Raw genomic sequence first — 15,160 nt, 5'->3', positions numbered from 1 at the left:
GTTTGCTAGAGTGGAACACAACCACAGCGATGGAATTGAACAGTGTTAATGAACTGTGTTGCTGTCAGCATATTTTTTTTATTGCTTTGTTTCTTGCTGCTTTTTTTTTTCTGGTGTGTTGTGTTGACCCCATCACTCTAATCCAACAGAGATTATTTGCTCGCAGTATCTGAATTTTCATTTCACCATCAGGGCATTCTAGCAGACACTTTAAAGCATTTTAAGAAATTTCCACGCAGAAATAGTATTCTGTATTGGGTGTTCTCAAACCTGTTGCTTTTAACCCTTTCACTTTCTCTCCTGTTCTGTGCAGTGAGCCAAATCTACTAGTCCGTGCCTGTAACCAGCTAGGTCAGTTCTTGCAGCACCGAGAAACTAATTTGCGTTACCTAGCACTGGAAAGCATGTGCACGCTTGCCAGCTCTGAATTCTCACATGAGGCTGTGAAAACGCACATAGAAACAGTTATCAATGCATTGAAGGTAAATATTTAAGTGTGTAATCTCTGAGTATTGTCTTCTCCCCTGCCTCAGTGCCCTCTCCCCCACTGCCCCAAGCCCCCCATCCCCAGTTAAGCTAATAATACTTGGGGACCAAATGAGTTATTCTCACAAGTCTGTGTTAGGTTTTTTCCTTAGTCCTGCAAGATCTTGCTGTGCTGGCAACGATGGAGGTCAGCTTCAGTTATTTCTGCAGCTTACTAGTAAATCTGATACATGTAGCTGTGGCCCCTATAAGGCTTTGGTGTAGACTGAAGAGGAATGATTCTTTCAAAATGTGGGATTTCAAAACAGAATGCTCAAAGACTTTGTTTTATTACTGTCTTGCTGGTCTCAGACACACTTCCTCACTGCAGTAGCTTTTAGGGAGCAGTAGAGGAGATCAACTTCCACTGCAGAATCAGAAAGTCAAGAAACCAGAAAGACACATTCTGAGGCCGTGTTTATGTGAAAAAGCAGAAGTCAAAAAAGGAAGGATGATTGGCATGTGAATTTACTTGCACACTTCAGTGTTTTCGTGTATTGTTTTCTTCTAAGCTCATGCTGTAGCATATTAAGGTATTTATCTGACTTTAAAGTACATATCTGTTCTAGCTGCACTTCTGTTGATACAAGGCGAGCTCAGTATTAAACCTGCAGGTATCTAATTGCCTGTTGGCCTGGCGACATTGGACAATTTCAGCCAGTTATTAGTGCATTTGTGGCCAGTGGTACCATTTACCCAGTGCACAGTGGACCACAAACTCATTCGCCCTAGTTAGGGTAGTGGTGGAATACTCTGTGCAAACTTCTCCATCCTTTCAGCATTTGCTCAGATTTGAATATGTATACTACAGAAACAGAACCTGATGATTTGAATTTTTGTAATATTATCTAAGAGCAGGAAGCTGTCTGAGTCTCCAGTGACCTCTTTCTAGGTGATTGAAAGTGAGGATAATATGAGAAACTCATAGCTTATATGAAGGATATTCTGCATCTGAAAAATTAAGAAAACGCATTTGTTTCAAACTTGACTATGGATTATAGTAAGTTTCATCTCTTCAGTGAGTTGCATGTGCTTTCTGAATAAAGATGAAATCATCTTGACTTTTTGCTGTGTTTCCTTTTGCAGACTGAAAGAGATGTGAGTGTACGACAAAGAGCTGTAGATCTCCTGTATGCAATGTGTGACCGAAGCAATGCCCAACAGATTGTGGCTGAAATGCTCAATTACTTGGAGACTGCTGATTATTCCATTAGAGAAGAAATTGTGAGATATTTGCGTTTCCTTATTTTTTTTTCTGACTTTGCAGATAATATGAATTTCATTATGTTAATTTACTGCTCTTAAAAGAGTAGGTCAGTATAAATGCAACTGATAACAAATTATATGGAGGTCTCTTCCTATGCTTATTGTTTGCTTCAGATTATAGGAAGCTTATAGGAAAAAGTCAGATATATTTTTGACTCTGGTCTGTTTCTGCTAGTTTGATTTTTCCACTTTTTCTCCAGTTTCCTACTTGGTCCTGTCTCAGTGATAGTGTCTTTATAGCAAACAAAAATGTTCAATAAATAGCTCTTGATTGCTTAGGTACGCAGTTGAAAAGCCACAGATGCGACGTACTCAAATGCATTATGGGGAAAGCATTATGTAGCTGGTGTGTTCTGGCACAGAATTTCAATGTTCATCTTTTACCTTAGCTGTGAGAGCAAGTAGGCGAGCTGATGCACCTGAACCTGAGGCTTCTGGGCTACCATGGGGTATCACTAGATGTATACGAAAGTGAAACTTGATGTGTAGCTTATATTAGAAGCTAGTTAACCTTCTTTATTCTCTTACATGTATTCAGGTTCTGAAAGTTGCAATTCTAGCTGAGAAGTATGCAGTGGATTATACCTGGTATGTGGATACAATCCTGAATCTGATTCGCATTGCTGGTGACTATGTCAGTGAAGAAGTGTGGTATCGAGTTATTCAGATTGTCATCAACAGGGATGATGTTCAAGGGTATGCAGCAAAGACTGTTTTTGAGGTGAGAATAACTGTTTTCAATTCACTTTCAAAATGACGTAGGAATTAAGTAAACACCACACAATCTAGCAGGTGTGTATGCTTCCCCATGTTAGGGAGGAGTAAAGATATGATCGTGAATGTTTCAACAAAACATTGATGAAGTTCTCCGTAAAGCTAGCATCACAGATTTTTCAGAACCAGTGACTGTATTAAGTTGATGAGAAGCTTCTCTGGCTTCAGTAACGTAGAATACACCTGGTACTGTTCTGGTGTTGGTGAGGGAGGGCAAGGTGTGTTATGCTGGGTTTTTTGTTGTTTTGCTGGGTGGCTTAGTAAGGAAACTACGTTACCTGGAAAATCACTGAAATGTAAAAATAGAAGCCTTCTGCAGGGCAAATTGCTACTGCCTTTTTTTTTTTTTTGAGTTTTCTGCATGCAGGAATCCAAAACACTCAAAAATGATAACTTGATGATCCTTCTGGAAGCATGTATCCATTTCTTCTGTTCAGGATCTGATAAAACTGGAATTTGAACTATTAAAGGAGAACACTCTCAAATGTCTGGTCTTATTGCTCTGACTTTATTTGGATTCTTTATATGGGCTTTCTGCTTTTTTTATTTCCTTTCCTGAATGTTTAAGCTGACTTTCAGAACTCATGTATGTTTCTTCATACTCAGTAAAGACAGTATTTTTATCTTGGACAACTTCAGCACATTCTTGCAAGGTTTAAATTAACATCCTTCTGACACCCCTAAAGATGTAAGGGGAAACCTAAATGGCTGTATCTGTCCTCAGAAGTCCATAGTGCTGCTAGATGGGCCTAAGAGTTCTCTTAAGTAATATTTATGTTAGACAATCTTCTATAAAGTCATACCATCTATCATGCTTTTCTCATAAGTGCTCTGTAGTGCCTAAGACCTATGATGTGCTGTTACAGGAAAGTAGACAAGGAAACTGGACATGGAAGTAACAGAAAAGATCCTTTTTTGATACTCTACAGATCCTTGACTATTAATGTGTTCTTCCAGGCCCTTCAAGCTCCAGCATGCCATGAGAATCTTGTGAAAGTAGGTGGCTACATCTTGGGAGAATTTGGAAATCTGATAGCAGGTGATCCAAGATCAAGGTAAAACACCTTCTAAAATACTGAAGTGACGTAGTAACACTTTATGTAAAGAATCTAATATCTGTTTAATATTTCTAAAGGCCAGTTAACGAATGATTCGGCTCTTGCTAGTAATGCATTAAGAATTACCGCGTCTACAAAAACTGAATGAATTCTCTTTTCTTCCCGTCTTTTAAGTCCCCTCATCCAGTTCAACTTGCTACATTCCAAGTTTCATCTGTGTAGTGTTCCTACCCGAGCTCTGCTTCTGTCTACCTACATCAAGTTTGTGAACCTGTTTCCAGAAATCAAAACTACAATTCAAGATGTATTGCGCAGTGACAGTCAGCTGAAGAATGCTGATGTTGAGCTGCAGCAGAGAGCTGTTGAGTATTTGAGGCTCAGTACTATTGCAAGTACTGATATATTGGTAGGTATAAAGATTATTTTTTTTTATTAGGCAGAACTTTTTAGCCATATCTTCTGTCAACAAGTAAACTCCACTAAAACTTGCGTGATTGCTCAGAAATCTTAATGTAGGATTAAGGATCCACAGTGTGGGTGCTGATTCTTTTAGTCTACCTAATGCAGCGGCAGTCATCTTTAATTTAGAGCTAAAATCAAAGCTGTTATTGCTTTAGTGGGACAAATGACAATTAAAGTATGCTAATCTGGAGCCGCAAAGCCAGAGAAAGCTGAAAGCTGGTGTAGTAGAGGGTCCTACAGTATTCAGATACCAAAAGGCTAGTGTTTTGTTTTGAGGACTTACTTGATCGTGGGCAATAAACTTGTAATTTTACTGTTTCCCCTTCCTCCCCCCCTTTTTTTTTTTTGTCTCTAGAAGTTCACAGTTCTGATCCAGTGTTATCAGGTCTGACCAGAGCATGGCACACTTAGTCTTGACAGCTAATAAATACTTAGGTCTGGCTAGATCCTTGGGTAATTTTCTGTGGTTTCAGTCTAGATGCACTTGACTTAAGGACTGTTAGGTCTGCTAATGTGTTTGGTTTTTTTCTGTGATAAGGCTACAGTGCTGGAAGAAATGCCTCCCTTTCCAGAGAGGGAGTCTTCTATTTTGGCTAAACTCAAGAAGAAGAAAGGCCCAGGCACAGTTACTGACCTGGAAGAGATCAAAAAGGAGAGGAGCTCTGATATGAACGGAAGTGCTGAACCTGCCTCTGTCAATGCCAGTGCTGTTGTGAGTTTAAAAGCTGTTATTTCACTAATTTAGATGGTGTGCAAGTGAGAGAAGAATGGTTTCCTTAAAGTGGCTTTTTAGGGCTTTAAAACTCATCTCAAATTTTAAGACACTGGGTGTTTTCTATAAAGTAGCAGGGGAATATACAGCTGCTTTCCCCCCACCGCATGCTTGGATGTAGTTTTTCTTTGTAACTCTTGCATAAATGAGGACAAACTGCAGTCTAAAAAAAGTCCCTTTTACATTGTTACTCTGAAAAATATTGCTGTAAAATTAGAAATGGCTATTTCCTTGCTAGTGAAATTGCTATGAAGGTGAGATGATAAAATTAACATATTTAAAAGGAGTAACTTGAATTTCAAAGTATCAGCTGTTCTGCTTTGTCTAACATAGTAGATAGTTTGCAACTTGTTTTGGGTTGTTATGGTTTTTACTAAAGTGGACAACATGTGACTTAACATGGATGTCCTTAAATCAATATAGTGGTGTTACTGTCTATTTGACAGTACTATTTCAATTCAGTTATGGTAGACAAGGCCACAGTCTTGTTTTTTCTGAGTGGAAACTTCTGATTTTATTGTCAATTAAAGCTGGTAGGGTGAATCATTCCCATAATGTAATAGTTGTTTCTGGTTTTAATGACTAGCATAACTTGTAATTACATTTGAGATGTAGTCGTAGATTGCCTCAGAGGAGGAAATATTGTAGCACACTCCCTGCCCAGTTTGTTAAAGGATAATTCTTTAACTCTTCGTCATTGCAGTATGTATGAGTAGATGTTCCAAGCACAACATCTTTGAATGGACAGAAATACCTTTCCAGCAGAAAAGTTGTCAAATATTATTTGCATGACAAATTGACTGAGGTGACTGGCAGTTAAAATTGTGTTGTGCTTTATGAGCTTCACTTTATGCGTTGCAGCCATGTAAGAAACTCTGCTATGTTAACTTCATCAGTGGCTTTGTGTGATCCTGGCTTAGATGCTGAGAATGTGTTCCAAATTGGGGCTCAACTCTTTGTTGTCAGTAGTTCTTACTGAATGGCTTCTGAACACTTTTTGCCAGGGAGTTTTTCGTTATGTTTCGTCAAATCCAGTCTTTGCAGTATATGATAACTCTGAGCTGGGTTTCAAAACCAAAATTTCGGACTCAATCCAAATGCATCTCATGACTCGCCTTCAGCTATCTGGCATATCATAGGTTGCTAATGTCTAATATGTGAACACTTTGTTTAACAATCTGTGCTTTGTTTTTGCATGTAACTTGGGCACGTATATTCAGCCTCTGATGCATGATTCTGTGTCCTGGCTACTCGATTTGTTCTATTTGAGGGGAAAAAAAAATAATTTAAAGGTCTTGCCTTTACCTTTAGTGTTTACAGCTTGAACTAGCCGCAGGCTCTGCTTTTGTGTTGGTTAGGTTTTACATTGTTTCTAAGGTTTGCCAAGCTCTAAAAACCCAGGACTAAACTGAAAGTCAATTTTAAAGATGCTGTGATGTTTTAATTTAGGTTTGTGTAAAAGCCACTGTCTTGCTTGATTCTTCATGAAAGAAAAGCAACGTACTCGAATTTTATTCCCTACAGTATTTAAATTCCCTTGAAATTAGGAGGGGAGAAGAGAGGAGGAAAAACATTATCTTCTTTCTTCTGCAGAATCAGATTCGAGACAAATGAATTTATTTTTTTGTATTTAATGGTTAGATGGATATAACTCTCTTTAAAGGAAGAAAAGAAAACCACATCTGTAAATGACCTTAAGTTGAAATGCAAGGTGATAACTGCATTCACGAAGCCTCCTACATCTATTCAAAGCTTGATTTGGGGTGGGGAGAGGCACTTTGTCATAGCTTAGTTGTCTATGCAAAAGAGGCAGCTTTGTTTTAGTTTTGCTACAGTGTAACACTAAAATGTCTTGTCTTCCCTAGTCTACTCCTTCTCCATCTGCAGATCTGCTGGGCCTGGGCGCTGCCCCTCTCGCCAATTCAGCTCCCCCACCGTCCTCTAGTGGTAGCCTGCTGGTGGATGTATTTTCAGATTCACCTTCTGCAGTTGCACCTCTTGCTCCTGGTTCTGATGACAACTTTGCGAGGTAATTAAGTCACCCTGTGAGGAATCTGAAAAAAAATTGGCCTGTTAAAACAGGATTAGAGAAAAAAATCCGTACAATAACTTTTGGTTTTATTCCAGCTTATTGAATGCATTCCTTGGTGGTAGTTATGCAGCAAGAGAGGTGTTCTTGAACTCTGTGCTGGGTTGTGCTTGAATACCTCTGCTCATGGAAAAACCAAGTCTGTAATAATCAACCTGAGGATATTAGCCACACAGTATTGCCTAGTTTTCATGCTGGATTTGCTTCTTTTTTAAACTAAGCTGCTTGTGCATCTCAATACATCTTGAATTTGGGGGTTATCTTGGCCTGATATGGATACCTTTATTCTGATCTTATTTCTATAAAGTATTCTTCTGTCTCTCCACTTATGGCAAGCTGATACTGGAGCAGCGAGATGGATTATATCCAGAGATACTTATTCTTAGAATTTCAAGATATGCTTAAATTGTTCTGCTACTGTCTGACAAACAGGTGTGAAAGGTGGGGGGGCGGGGGGGAACCCAAGTGCTTATCTCTTTTATTTTTTAAGGGGACTTGATACAAATATCTTCCTAACTACGATACCTAGTGTAGATGCAATGTGTTGTTAATCCCTTTAATATTAAAAGCTGCTGTGGCTACAAATGTTATTTGGCTAAAATTTTGGAAATAAATAGTATGAGATTACAGAATGTCTTTAAAAATCTATCTCATTGGCCAAAGAACGTGCCACTATTGTCAAGGACCAAATTTTGAATGATGTCATGACGAATTTGCAGTGCATCTGAATATAAAAGACATAACTAGTGAAAGTAATCTGCCTGGATCATTGAGACTTTCATCAAAATTTTATACTAGGCAATGCATTGTTGCGGGTTTGCAGCGATTAAGACTTGATCCTGTGTTTCTCTTGGAAGGCAATAAGCGATGTTTAATCATGCTACACAATACCAAGACTTTAAGAAGATACACCATTACTAGTAGCTTCATAAACAAAAGTTACCTAAAAAGAGTTTTCTCTTTCTGCAGAAGAAAGTATAGCATTGCCCAACCTCTTGGTCTGTCTGTAGATGATGAAATGCTTCTCTAATGATACTGAGAAGTTGCCTTTTACAGTTTCCTGCCTCTTTTTAGTGCTGTTGTCACTTTTGTTTCTAATCTGTTACTTGGGTAAGTCATTCTCTGTGTGCCCGTATATTCTTGCCTACACTTAATATTTGCGTGTTTTTAAGAACTGATCGCGCAGCTATAATTAGAAGTGCCACTAAGGTTGATGAGGCCTCTGCTTCGAAGCGCACATTTGTAGTAATTACATCTACATTTATGGTCTTGAACTAAAACTTTTTTGCTGTCACAATTAAACACCTAAAAGGACTTAGTTCTTTAAGAGGTATAATTTTAAGCTATTGACCATGTTCAGCTGTCTCCTGTCTTCGGGAAGAATTGCTGGTTCCTAACAATCAGGGAGGGGTGGGGTGGGAGAGAGAAGTGGGGGAAAACGTTGCCTAGTACCTTTCTAAGTGTACTGAGCTAGGGCAGCTAATAAATTCTTCATGCATTAAACTTAACAGTGCCATTTTTGAGGAAGGAGGTAAAAGAAAGAAGTAAGCACTAAGCTGTCTTTACTAACTCCTGCTATCTCTGTCGCTACTGCCTTTCTTCCTTTGTGCTGCCTGAACTAGCCCTGACCTGGCTTCATCTGAGGTAGTTTCTGAGGAACCAGCTGATACTGTGCATGATGCTGATGAGCTTTTTCACAAGTAAGCAATACTAAAACCTTGCAAGGCTGGGCAACTTCCAGAATATAGTTATAAAGCAAAACTATATTGTTCATTAACTTAATACCAGCAAAACTAGAGAAACAAGTACTGTCAGACTTGTGACTAGAACACCTCTGTAGATGCTGTGGATTTTGACAAGCTCATGAATACACAGGTTAGAGTTGCCTTTAAGAGTCATTGCTGGCACACTGCTCTAAAATGAGGTAATGCCAGTTGTATATTAATTTTTGCAACTATTCACAAATAAAGGAAAACCATAAAAGAGTAAATTGTCAAAAATACTGATATTTGGGAGTATGTTAAATGCCGTGTATGCAAAAGGCTAACGTTTGCTGACCACCTCTTCTACTTTTAAGTGAAGAGTGACAAAAAGGACTGAAATCACTGCAGAATGGGCTTCCTCTCTCAAAATGGAAAAAAAAATACAGCTCTCAGTTGACTTATGTGATACAGAACTGATAAAACAAGGGATTCTTTTTTCTTTCAGGTTTAAACAGTCAAAGCTTCAAACTTTTCAATTCTGCACCAACCTAATGAGTTTCAGAAGTTGTCAAGAATATGAATAAGAAAAATCCTAATCTGTTGCCTGGTCCTTTGTAGACTCTGTGTGTGTGTGTGTGTATATATATATATATAGCATATTGTGGCTTCCTTCGTAGTTTCTCAGACATCCTATCAAATAAGAATTTCAGTTCTTTTAGTGTCCTACAAGTGGTGGTTTTGGTTGTAAAATTGTTGTTTCTAACTGCAGTTTTCTGCAACGGCCTCTCTCACAGACTGATGCACTCTAGGTTAACCACAATCTTCATCCTCTGTGTAAACCCTGAATTTTGGGGTTCTAAATATCGTTTAATATGGCTCAATTTACAATATGTTTTCCCTCTCTGCCCCTAGGTTTGTGTGTAAAAATAATGGAGTCTTATTTGAAAATCAGTTGCTACAAATTGGATTGAAATCTGAATTTCGACAGAATCTGGGTAAGAGCTTTCAGGCCAAGTGATTAGCTGTCTTGCATTATCAACTCAATGCCAGCATGCTGTTGCAGATAGGACTTACTTCTTGGCTGCTTAGAGGGAAACGTGATTTCAGGCCTAACCTATCTTAGACTCCTTCAGTATTTGTGTGTCCCTGGCTTCTGTGTGGGTTGTAGTTTCCTTAAATTCTTTGGTTGTCTTGGTAGCCGAGATGAAATGGGAGTGTTAAGTGGTACTGTAAGCTCCAGCTCTTGCTGCCTAGTTGCAAGTCTCGTACAGCCAGCATTACAAAGGACCATTCTCCTCAATTTTTATATCTTACAGTATAGCTTAGTGTAATAATATGATACACAATACATCTCAAACATGTCTATCATAATACATTAATGCACAAGTTAATGAAAACATCTAGGAAGGAGCTGGGAATTGAACACAGGCCAGCACTAGAATTGCTTGCTTCTCCCTTTCTGCATCATTTTTGGTACCATAATAACGTCTTTATATAGAAAGTAATGTTATCTGGCAACTGCAAGACTTACACTGATCATTTTAACTGCCTGTGTCACAGCTACTGGGGAAGAGGTCTGATGGTGTAGTTATTTCATGTTGAACTGTGAATATCTTGGTAGGATAAACCATGTAAATTATGGTTCGTTTTCAGAAGTTCTTTTAAAGAAAAATGTGAAGACTGTGTTACATACTTGAAGCACAGATAGTTCAATATGATTACATGTGAAGTACCTAAAAATTCTGATATCTTTTATTCTTTTCTTTCTAGGACGTATGTTCATCTTCTATGGAAATAAGACATCAACACAGTTCTTGAATTTTACTCCAACAGTAATCTGCTCAGATGACCTACAGTCAAATATCCTTAAATGCAGTAGCATGTGTCTGTTCTTATTTGGCTTTTATGCCTCACAAAAGTGTAATAAAGCTGCTGGATCAAGGCACAGTGTTCTTGAACATGAAGAAATGAGAAACTTGCTGATAACCCTCTAAAGTGAACTTTCTAGTAGGAAAAAAAAGTCTTAAGCAGAGACAGAAGATTCTCTCCTTAAAGCTCTGGCTACAAACACAAATTTTATTGTTGAATATAAGGAGAAATTGGCTGAATAAATATGTAATGTAACTCTGTAGCTTTCTCCACTGTCATGAAGTAGCAGGGGTTTAGATGTGGTGTCCTTAGAGTCCTGCGTTAGCAGATAATCTCAGACTTGAGGTGGAGGTAGAAGAAAACATGTATACAATGATGATGATGATGCTTTAAAATAAGCTCTTAATTTATAGTTCATCCTTAATGCTTGGTAGTGCAAACTTAAGATTTCTTGGAGACTATGTAATCAAACTTGTTTGACTCAAAGCATCACTGTAATGTTCACATCAAAATGAGATAGTCCAATGGGTTTTATCGTGAAGTCTGTCTGTGCTTTCATACCCTTTTGAGGGTATCTTTCTTTAAGAATATCCATATAACTGAGAATTTGGGGGGGTTATTGTTTCTAGGCATGTCAGTATGAAAAAAACAAACAAATAAAAAAAACAAACCCCAAACCCTTTTTTGCTGTACAAGAATTGAGCTTTGAATATTCAGTAGCAGGTAGAGAATGGGTGGCCATGATGCTAATGCCTCATGTAGCTTATTGGAGGATTTGCTAATTTTTGAAGTTATCAATTCATTGATCAGTTTCCTTAACCACTTCTTATGCCTGAATCTTCAGACAAAACCTGTTGACCCCACAGTGGATGGAGGTGCACAGGTTCAACAGGTTGTGAACATCGAATGTGTGTCAGACTTCATGGAAGCTCCGATCCTGAACATTCAATTCAGGTAAAACACAGGATTCAAATGCTAGTGAATTAATTAGATGAAAGATGTTAAATTTGTCCTGGTCTTCTAACTGAATTGTAGAATGTGGACACGTAAAGCTGTCTTGCGTAGGCGACTGACTGTAAAAAATCATCTCACAAAGCTTTAAGCTCCTAGGGGAGTTAGGGAGTCCACTTGGAACAATGTGGTTTAAAAAAACCCACCACCTAATCAAGAAGCAGCTACTGATAAAACATCTCCATGACTTCTCTTTCCGCTATCCGTATAAAACAGTCTTCCTGTTTGCCTAAGAAATCTTGACAAGAATATACACAGTAACTTCTTCCTTCTGAAAACAAGAACGTTTCTGCAAACAACTTGGACTGGAAACACATGCAGTCAAAAATAGAATCTCGTTATGTCCACTCAACATCAGTCTCTGGCTGCATTCTGTTATTCCAGTCTAAACTGGTTCTTACTGGTATGTTTTCACAGGGATATATTTTTCACTCCTTTGGGTGCTAACTAGAAGGATAACGACCATTGTTGAAACTGAGATGTCCTTACTAGAAGTTCTGCCAATTCATTTTCATGTGCCGTCTAAGCAGAGCAAATAAATATACTTAACAGTGCATTGAAACTGTATCTTAGCAATAACATTATCTGCAGTTGATGGATTTTAATCATAAACAGTTGCACCTTAGTGTTCATCCTCAGTTGTTTGGTTGATTTAGGCTGGGAGACTGCTGACACTGTGCTGCACACACCATATTCTTTCTATTCCATATGCAGATATGGTGGAACATTTCAAAATCTTTCAGTAAAATTACCCATCACACTGAATAAATTTTTCCAGCCGACAGAGATGTCTTCTCAAGACTTTTTTCAACGTTGGAAGCAACTGAGCAAGTAAGAATTTGTCTGTACTTGTGCTTGGGGTTCTTGTGATGGACCAAGGGGGGAAAAAAAAAGGGCTATATTGTGAATGTAGCTGGTGCAGTGCCCCATCCCGTACGTAATCCTGGGAGTCATAAACTCTCCCAATATAATTAGTTGCTACGGAACAGTGCTGTACATAATACCCGTGTTATACCATGTATTCATCTTGTCTTGCAGTCCGAAACAAGAAGTACAGAATATCTTTAAAGCAAAACACCCGATGGACGCAGAGATCACTAAAGCAAAGGTGGGTGGAAGCGTGGTATGTCTCTTTGTAGTGTAAGCCTAGTGGTATAAGCAAATTTTGTTCATCTTGGATGATCCAGTTGCCATATAAACTTTTTAAAGTGTTGTGTAACGGACCCTTGGCAGTGCCAGGTCGAATGGACTGTTTCTTGTGTGGCTTGAATTAGATACAGCAGCTGGAAACTTGAAGCTATTTAAGAAAACACCAATTCAGTGCTTAACACTGAACTGGAAGATACTCCAAGACTTAATTTATCCTAGAGTTATCAGTTAAAAAAGAAAACAACTGACTCTTTGTAGAACTGGCTGTCTTAGGCAAAACAGAAGCGAGTAGTGTAAGACAGGGCTGGCTTTATCAAAAACAGGAATTATGTTGAATCTTAACTTATTTCTCAGTTGTTCTCAAGAAGAACTCTTTTTTCAGGAACAGCTCATTATAAGGGTCACTCTGACACTTCAAAAACCTGTTGTGATAAAATTGGTAATGGATAATTCTTTAACATCCTGAACACTTCAAATAAAAATTGTTCTACTTGTTTTGCTAGTTGGTGGTGCCTGTGCTTGGGTAGATGTGGTGTTGCTGTCCCTGTTTCTAAATCTTCTGGGTTTCTTTTGTAGATAATTGGCTTTGGATCGGCCCTACTTGAGGAGGTAGATCCCAATCCTGCCAACTTTGTTGGTGCTGGTATCATACATACAAAAACCACTCAGATTGGATGCTTGCTGCGCCTTGAACCCAACCTCCAGGCACAGGTATCTGTTTATCTACAGCTTGAATACAAGTTACTGTTGGCACTAAATATCTGTTTATATCTGAAACTCCTTAAAGTATTTACTTAAAATCACTATTGCAGTAGCTAATTGTGACCGCACACTCCAACCAGAAATGAAATTGTAGCAGCTGGTCCTGGCCCAGTTTGGTAAGCTGTGCCTTCGTAGCCATTCTCTTTCCTGTTGGAAGACATAACTGTATTACTCTAGACTGCCCGTGGAGTCTCATCTTCTCTTGAAAGCTGGAAACATTTAATGTTGTTGTTTTGTGCACCTCAGACAAGATTAAGTTACAATTCCCTTTGCCATTTTAAATTAATAATGGTGGGCTAAAAGAAAACAAGAAAACAAACACAATGTTAAGAATATTTTTGCTCAAGCATTTTTGTAGAGGTTTTATCAAAGTTAAATAAGCCTAAAAGTAAGTTTTGGGTGGCAAGTCTCCTGTCTTCTGAAGAAGTGGCGGTAGAGGGTCTTTACGCTTTTTCCCCCACAACATTTAGTCGTCTTAATGAAAAACTTCAGACAATACCTTGCTGCTAAAGCCTAAAACTATTAGAACAATGGTAATTCTCTCAAAGGGTTTGAAGATGTACTCCAGCCTATGGTTTGAAAAAACTGTATTACTCAGTGGCTGGCTGCCTCTGCATGTTTTAACTTGAGGTCTTTTTCCTACTAAATCTAAGAAAACAAGTAAGAGTTAACTGCTAGTCTTCACTAGTTGGCTGTACATTCATTTAACGCCAAACTGTGTTTAAAAAGTAAATAATATTTTATATTCTTTTTCAGATGTATAGGCTCACACTACGAACAAGTAAAGAAGCTGTATCTCAGAGATTATGTGAATTGCTGTCGGAACAGTTTTAATATTAACCATGTCAGTTTGGGTTTTTCCATTTATATCGCTGTCATCATACTGCAAATAAATGTCTTGTACATCACTGTCTGAGTACTGCAATGTTAACCAATACCAGCTCCCTGCCTTAATAGGACTTGACCCTTGTTTGAAATTAAAATGTACAGTACAGGGAAGTGACTTTTTACATTAAAAATGGCTTTTAGTGTGTTACACAAAGGGTTGGAGGGGGTGTCTTGTGCTCCTTTTTTTTTTTTTTTTTTTTTTTTGCAGAGGTCAGGCTTTTAAACTTGTTAAAGGGAAATTGATTTAGATGTGGTAACCAAGGATTTCAACTGGAAATGGCTAGCAACATTCTGCCTTTAACAGGTATTCCCTCTGCTCTGAGCTGCAGGGCCCCAGTGTAACGCTGCTCAGTAAAGGTTAATTCAGATATTAATGTAGAGTCAAAACTTTGTAAAGTTGAACATTGCCGCAAGTCTTGTACTGGATGGAAGGGCAGATTCCAAGATGTATTTGATCGAATTGAATGTTTATGTTGAGTGTCGCCAATCTTTGTATCTGGAAAATGCCGCAGGACCAGAGTCTTAAAGTATTAATCTTGTAATCCTTTACATCTTAATGTTTTCTGATCTTTGGAAAGTGGATTGAACACAAAAGCTATTCTTAATCCTTCTGCTTATCTCAACACTGAGGTGAGCTTCTCTGATAGGTGGTGAATGAGTACATGCTTGTTCATTATTAGTCAAACTGAAGTTAAATATTCTGTTCTGTGTTTTTTCTGTTTCCCATCAGACTTAGCAAGTAATAGTGCTAATGATGTGATATAACTAACTGCAGAGTCTGGTATTGTATAAGAGAAGTGGGAAGAAAATGGGCCCTTGAAGGGTTGTAAGG

General features: G+C 38.3%; 1 protein-coding gene across 7 annotated transcripts in view; it reads left to right on the top strand.

Annotated features, from left to right (window-relative positions):
* AP2A2 (adaptor related protein complex 2 subunit alpha 2) overlaps positions 1-14,482 on the top strand; it is a 48,655-nt gene extending 34,173 nt beyond the window's left edge. For 2 of the 7 annotated variants that reach the window (XM_063331674.1, XM_063331673.1), the window contains exons 9-23: positions 314-482; positions 1,612-1,749; positions 2,330-2,512; positions 3,523-3,620; positions 3,798-4,029; positions 4,624-4,797; positions 6,723-6,886; positions 8,569-8,646; positions 9,562-9,644; positions 10,420-10,509; positions 11,349-11,472; positions 12,244-12,360; positions 12,568-12,637; positions 13,255-13,389; positions 14,197-14,482. In XM_063331674.1, the coding sequence (XP_063187744.1) occupies positions 314-482; positions 1,612-1,749; positions 2,330-2,512; positions 3,523-3,620; positions 3,798-4,029; positions 4,624-4,797; positions 6,723-6,886; positions 8,569-8,646; positions 9,562-9,644; positions 10,420-10,509; positions 11,349-11,472; positions 12,244-12,360; positions 12,568-12,637; positions 13,255-13,389; positions 14,197-14,274 (1,933 nt within the window). In that variant the 3' untranslated portion in view covers positions 14,275-14,482. Of the gene's footprint in view, positions 1-313; positions 483-1,611; positions 1,750-2,329; positions 2,513-3,522; positions 3,621-3,797; positions 4,030-4,623; positions 4,798-6,722; positions 6,887-8,568; positions 8,647-9,561; positions 9,645-10,419; positions 11,172-11,328; positions 11,473-12,243; positions 12,361-12,567; positions 12,638-13,254; positions 13,390-14,196 lie in introns of those variants that run through there. The other 5 variants (XM_063331676.1, XM_063331675.1, XM_063331670.1 and 2 more) reach the window with 5 other exon arrangements.
* The last annotated feature ends 678 nt before the right edge of the window (positions 14,483-15,160 follow it).

This window comes from Chroicocephalus ridibundus, chromosome 4 (assembly GCF_963924245.1).
Source record: "Chroicocephalus ridibundus chromosome 4, bChrRid1.1, whole genome shotgun sequence".
Taxonomy (NCBI): domain Eukaryota; kingdom Metazoa; phylum Chordata; class Aves; order Charadriiformes; family Laridae; genus Chroicocephalus; species Chroicocephalus ridibundus.
The sequence above is the reverse complement of the archived record's forward strand: the minus strand, read 5'-3'. Positions and strand labels throughout refer to the sequence as shown.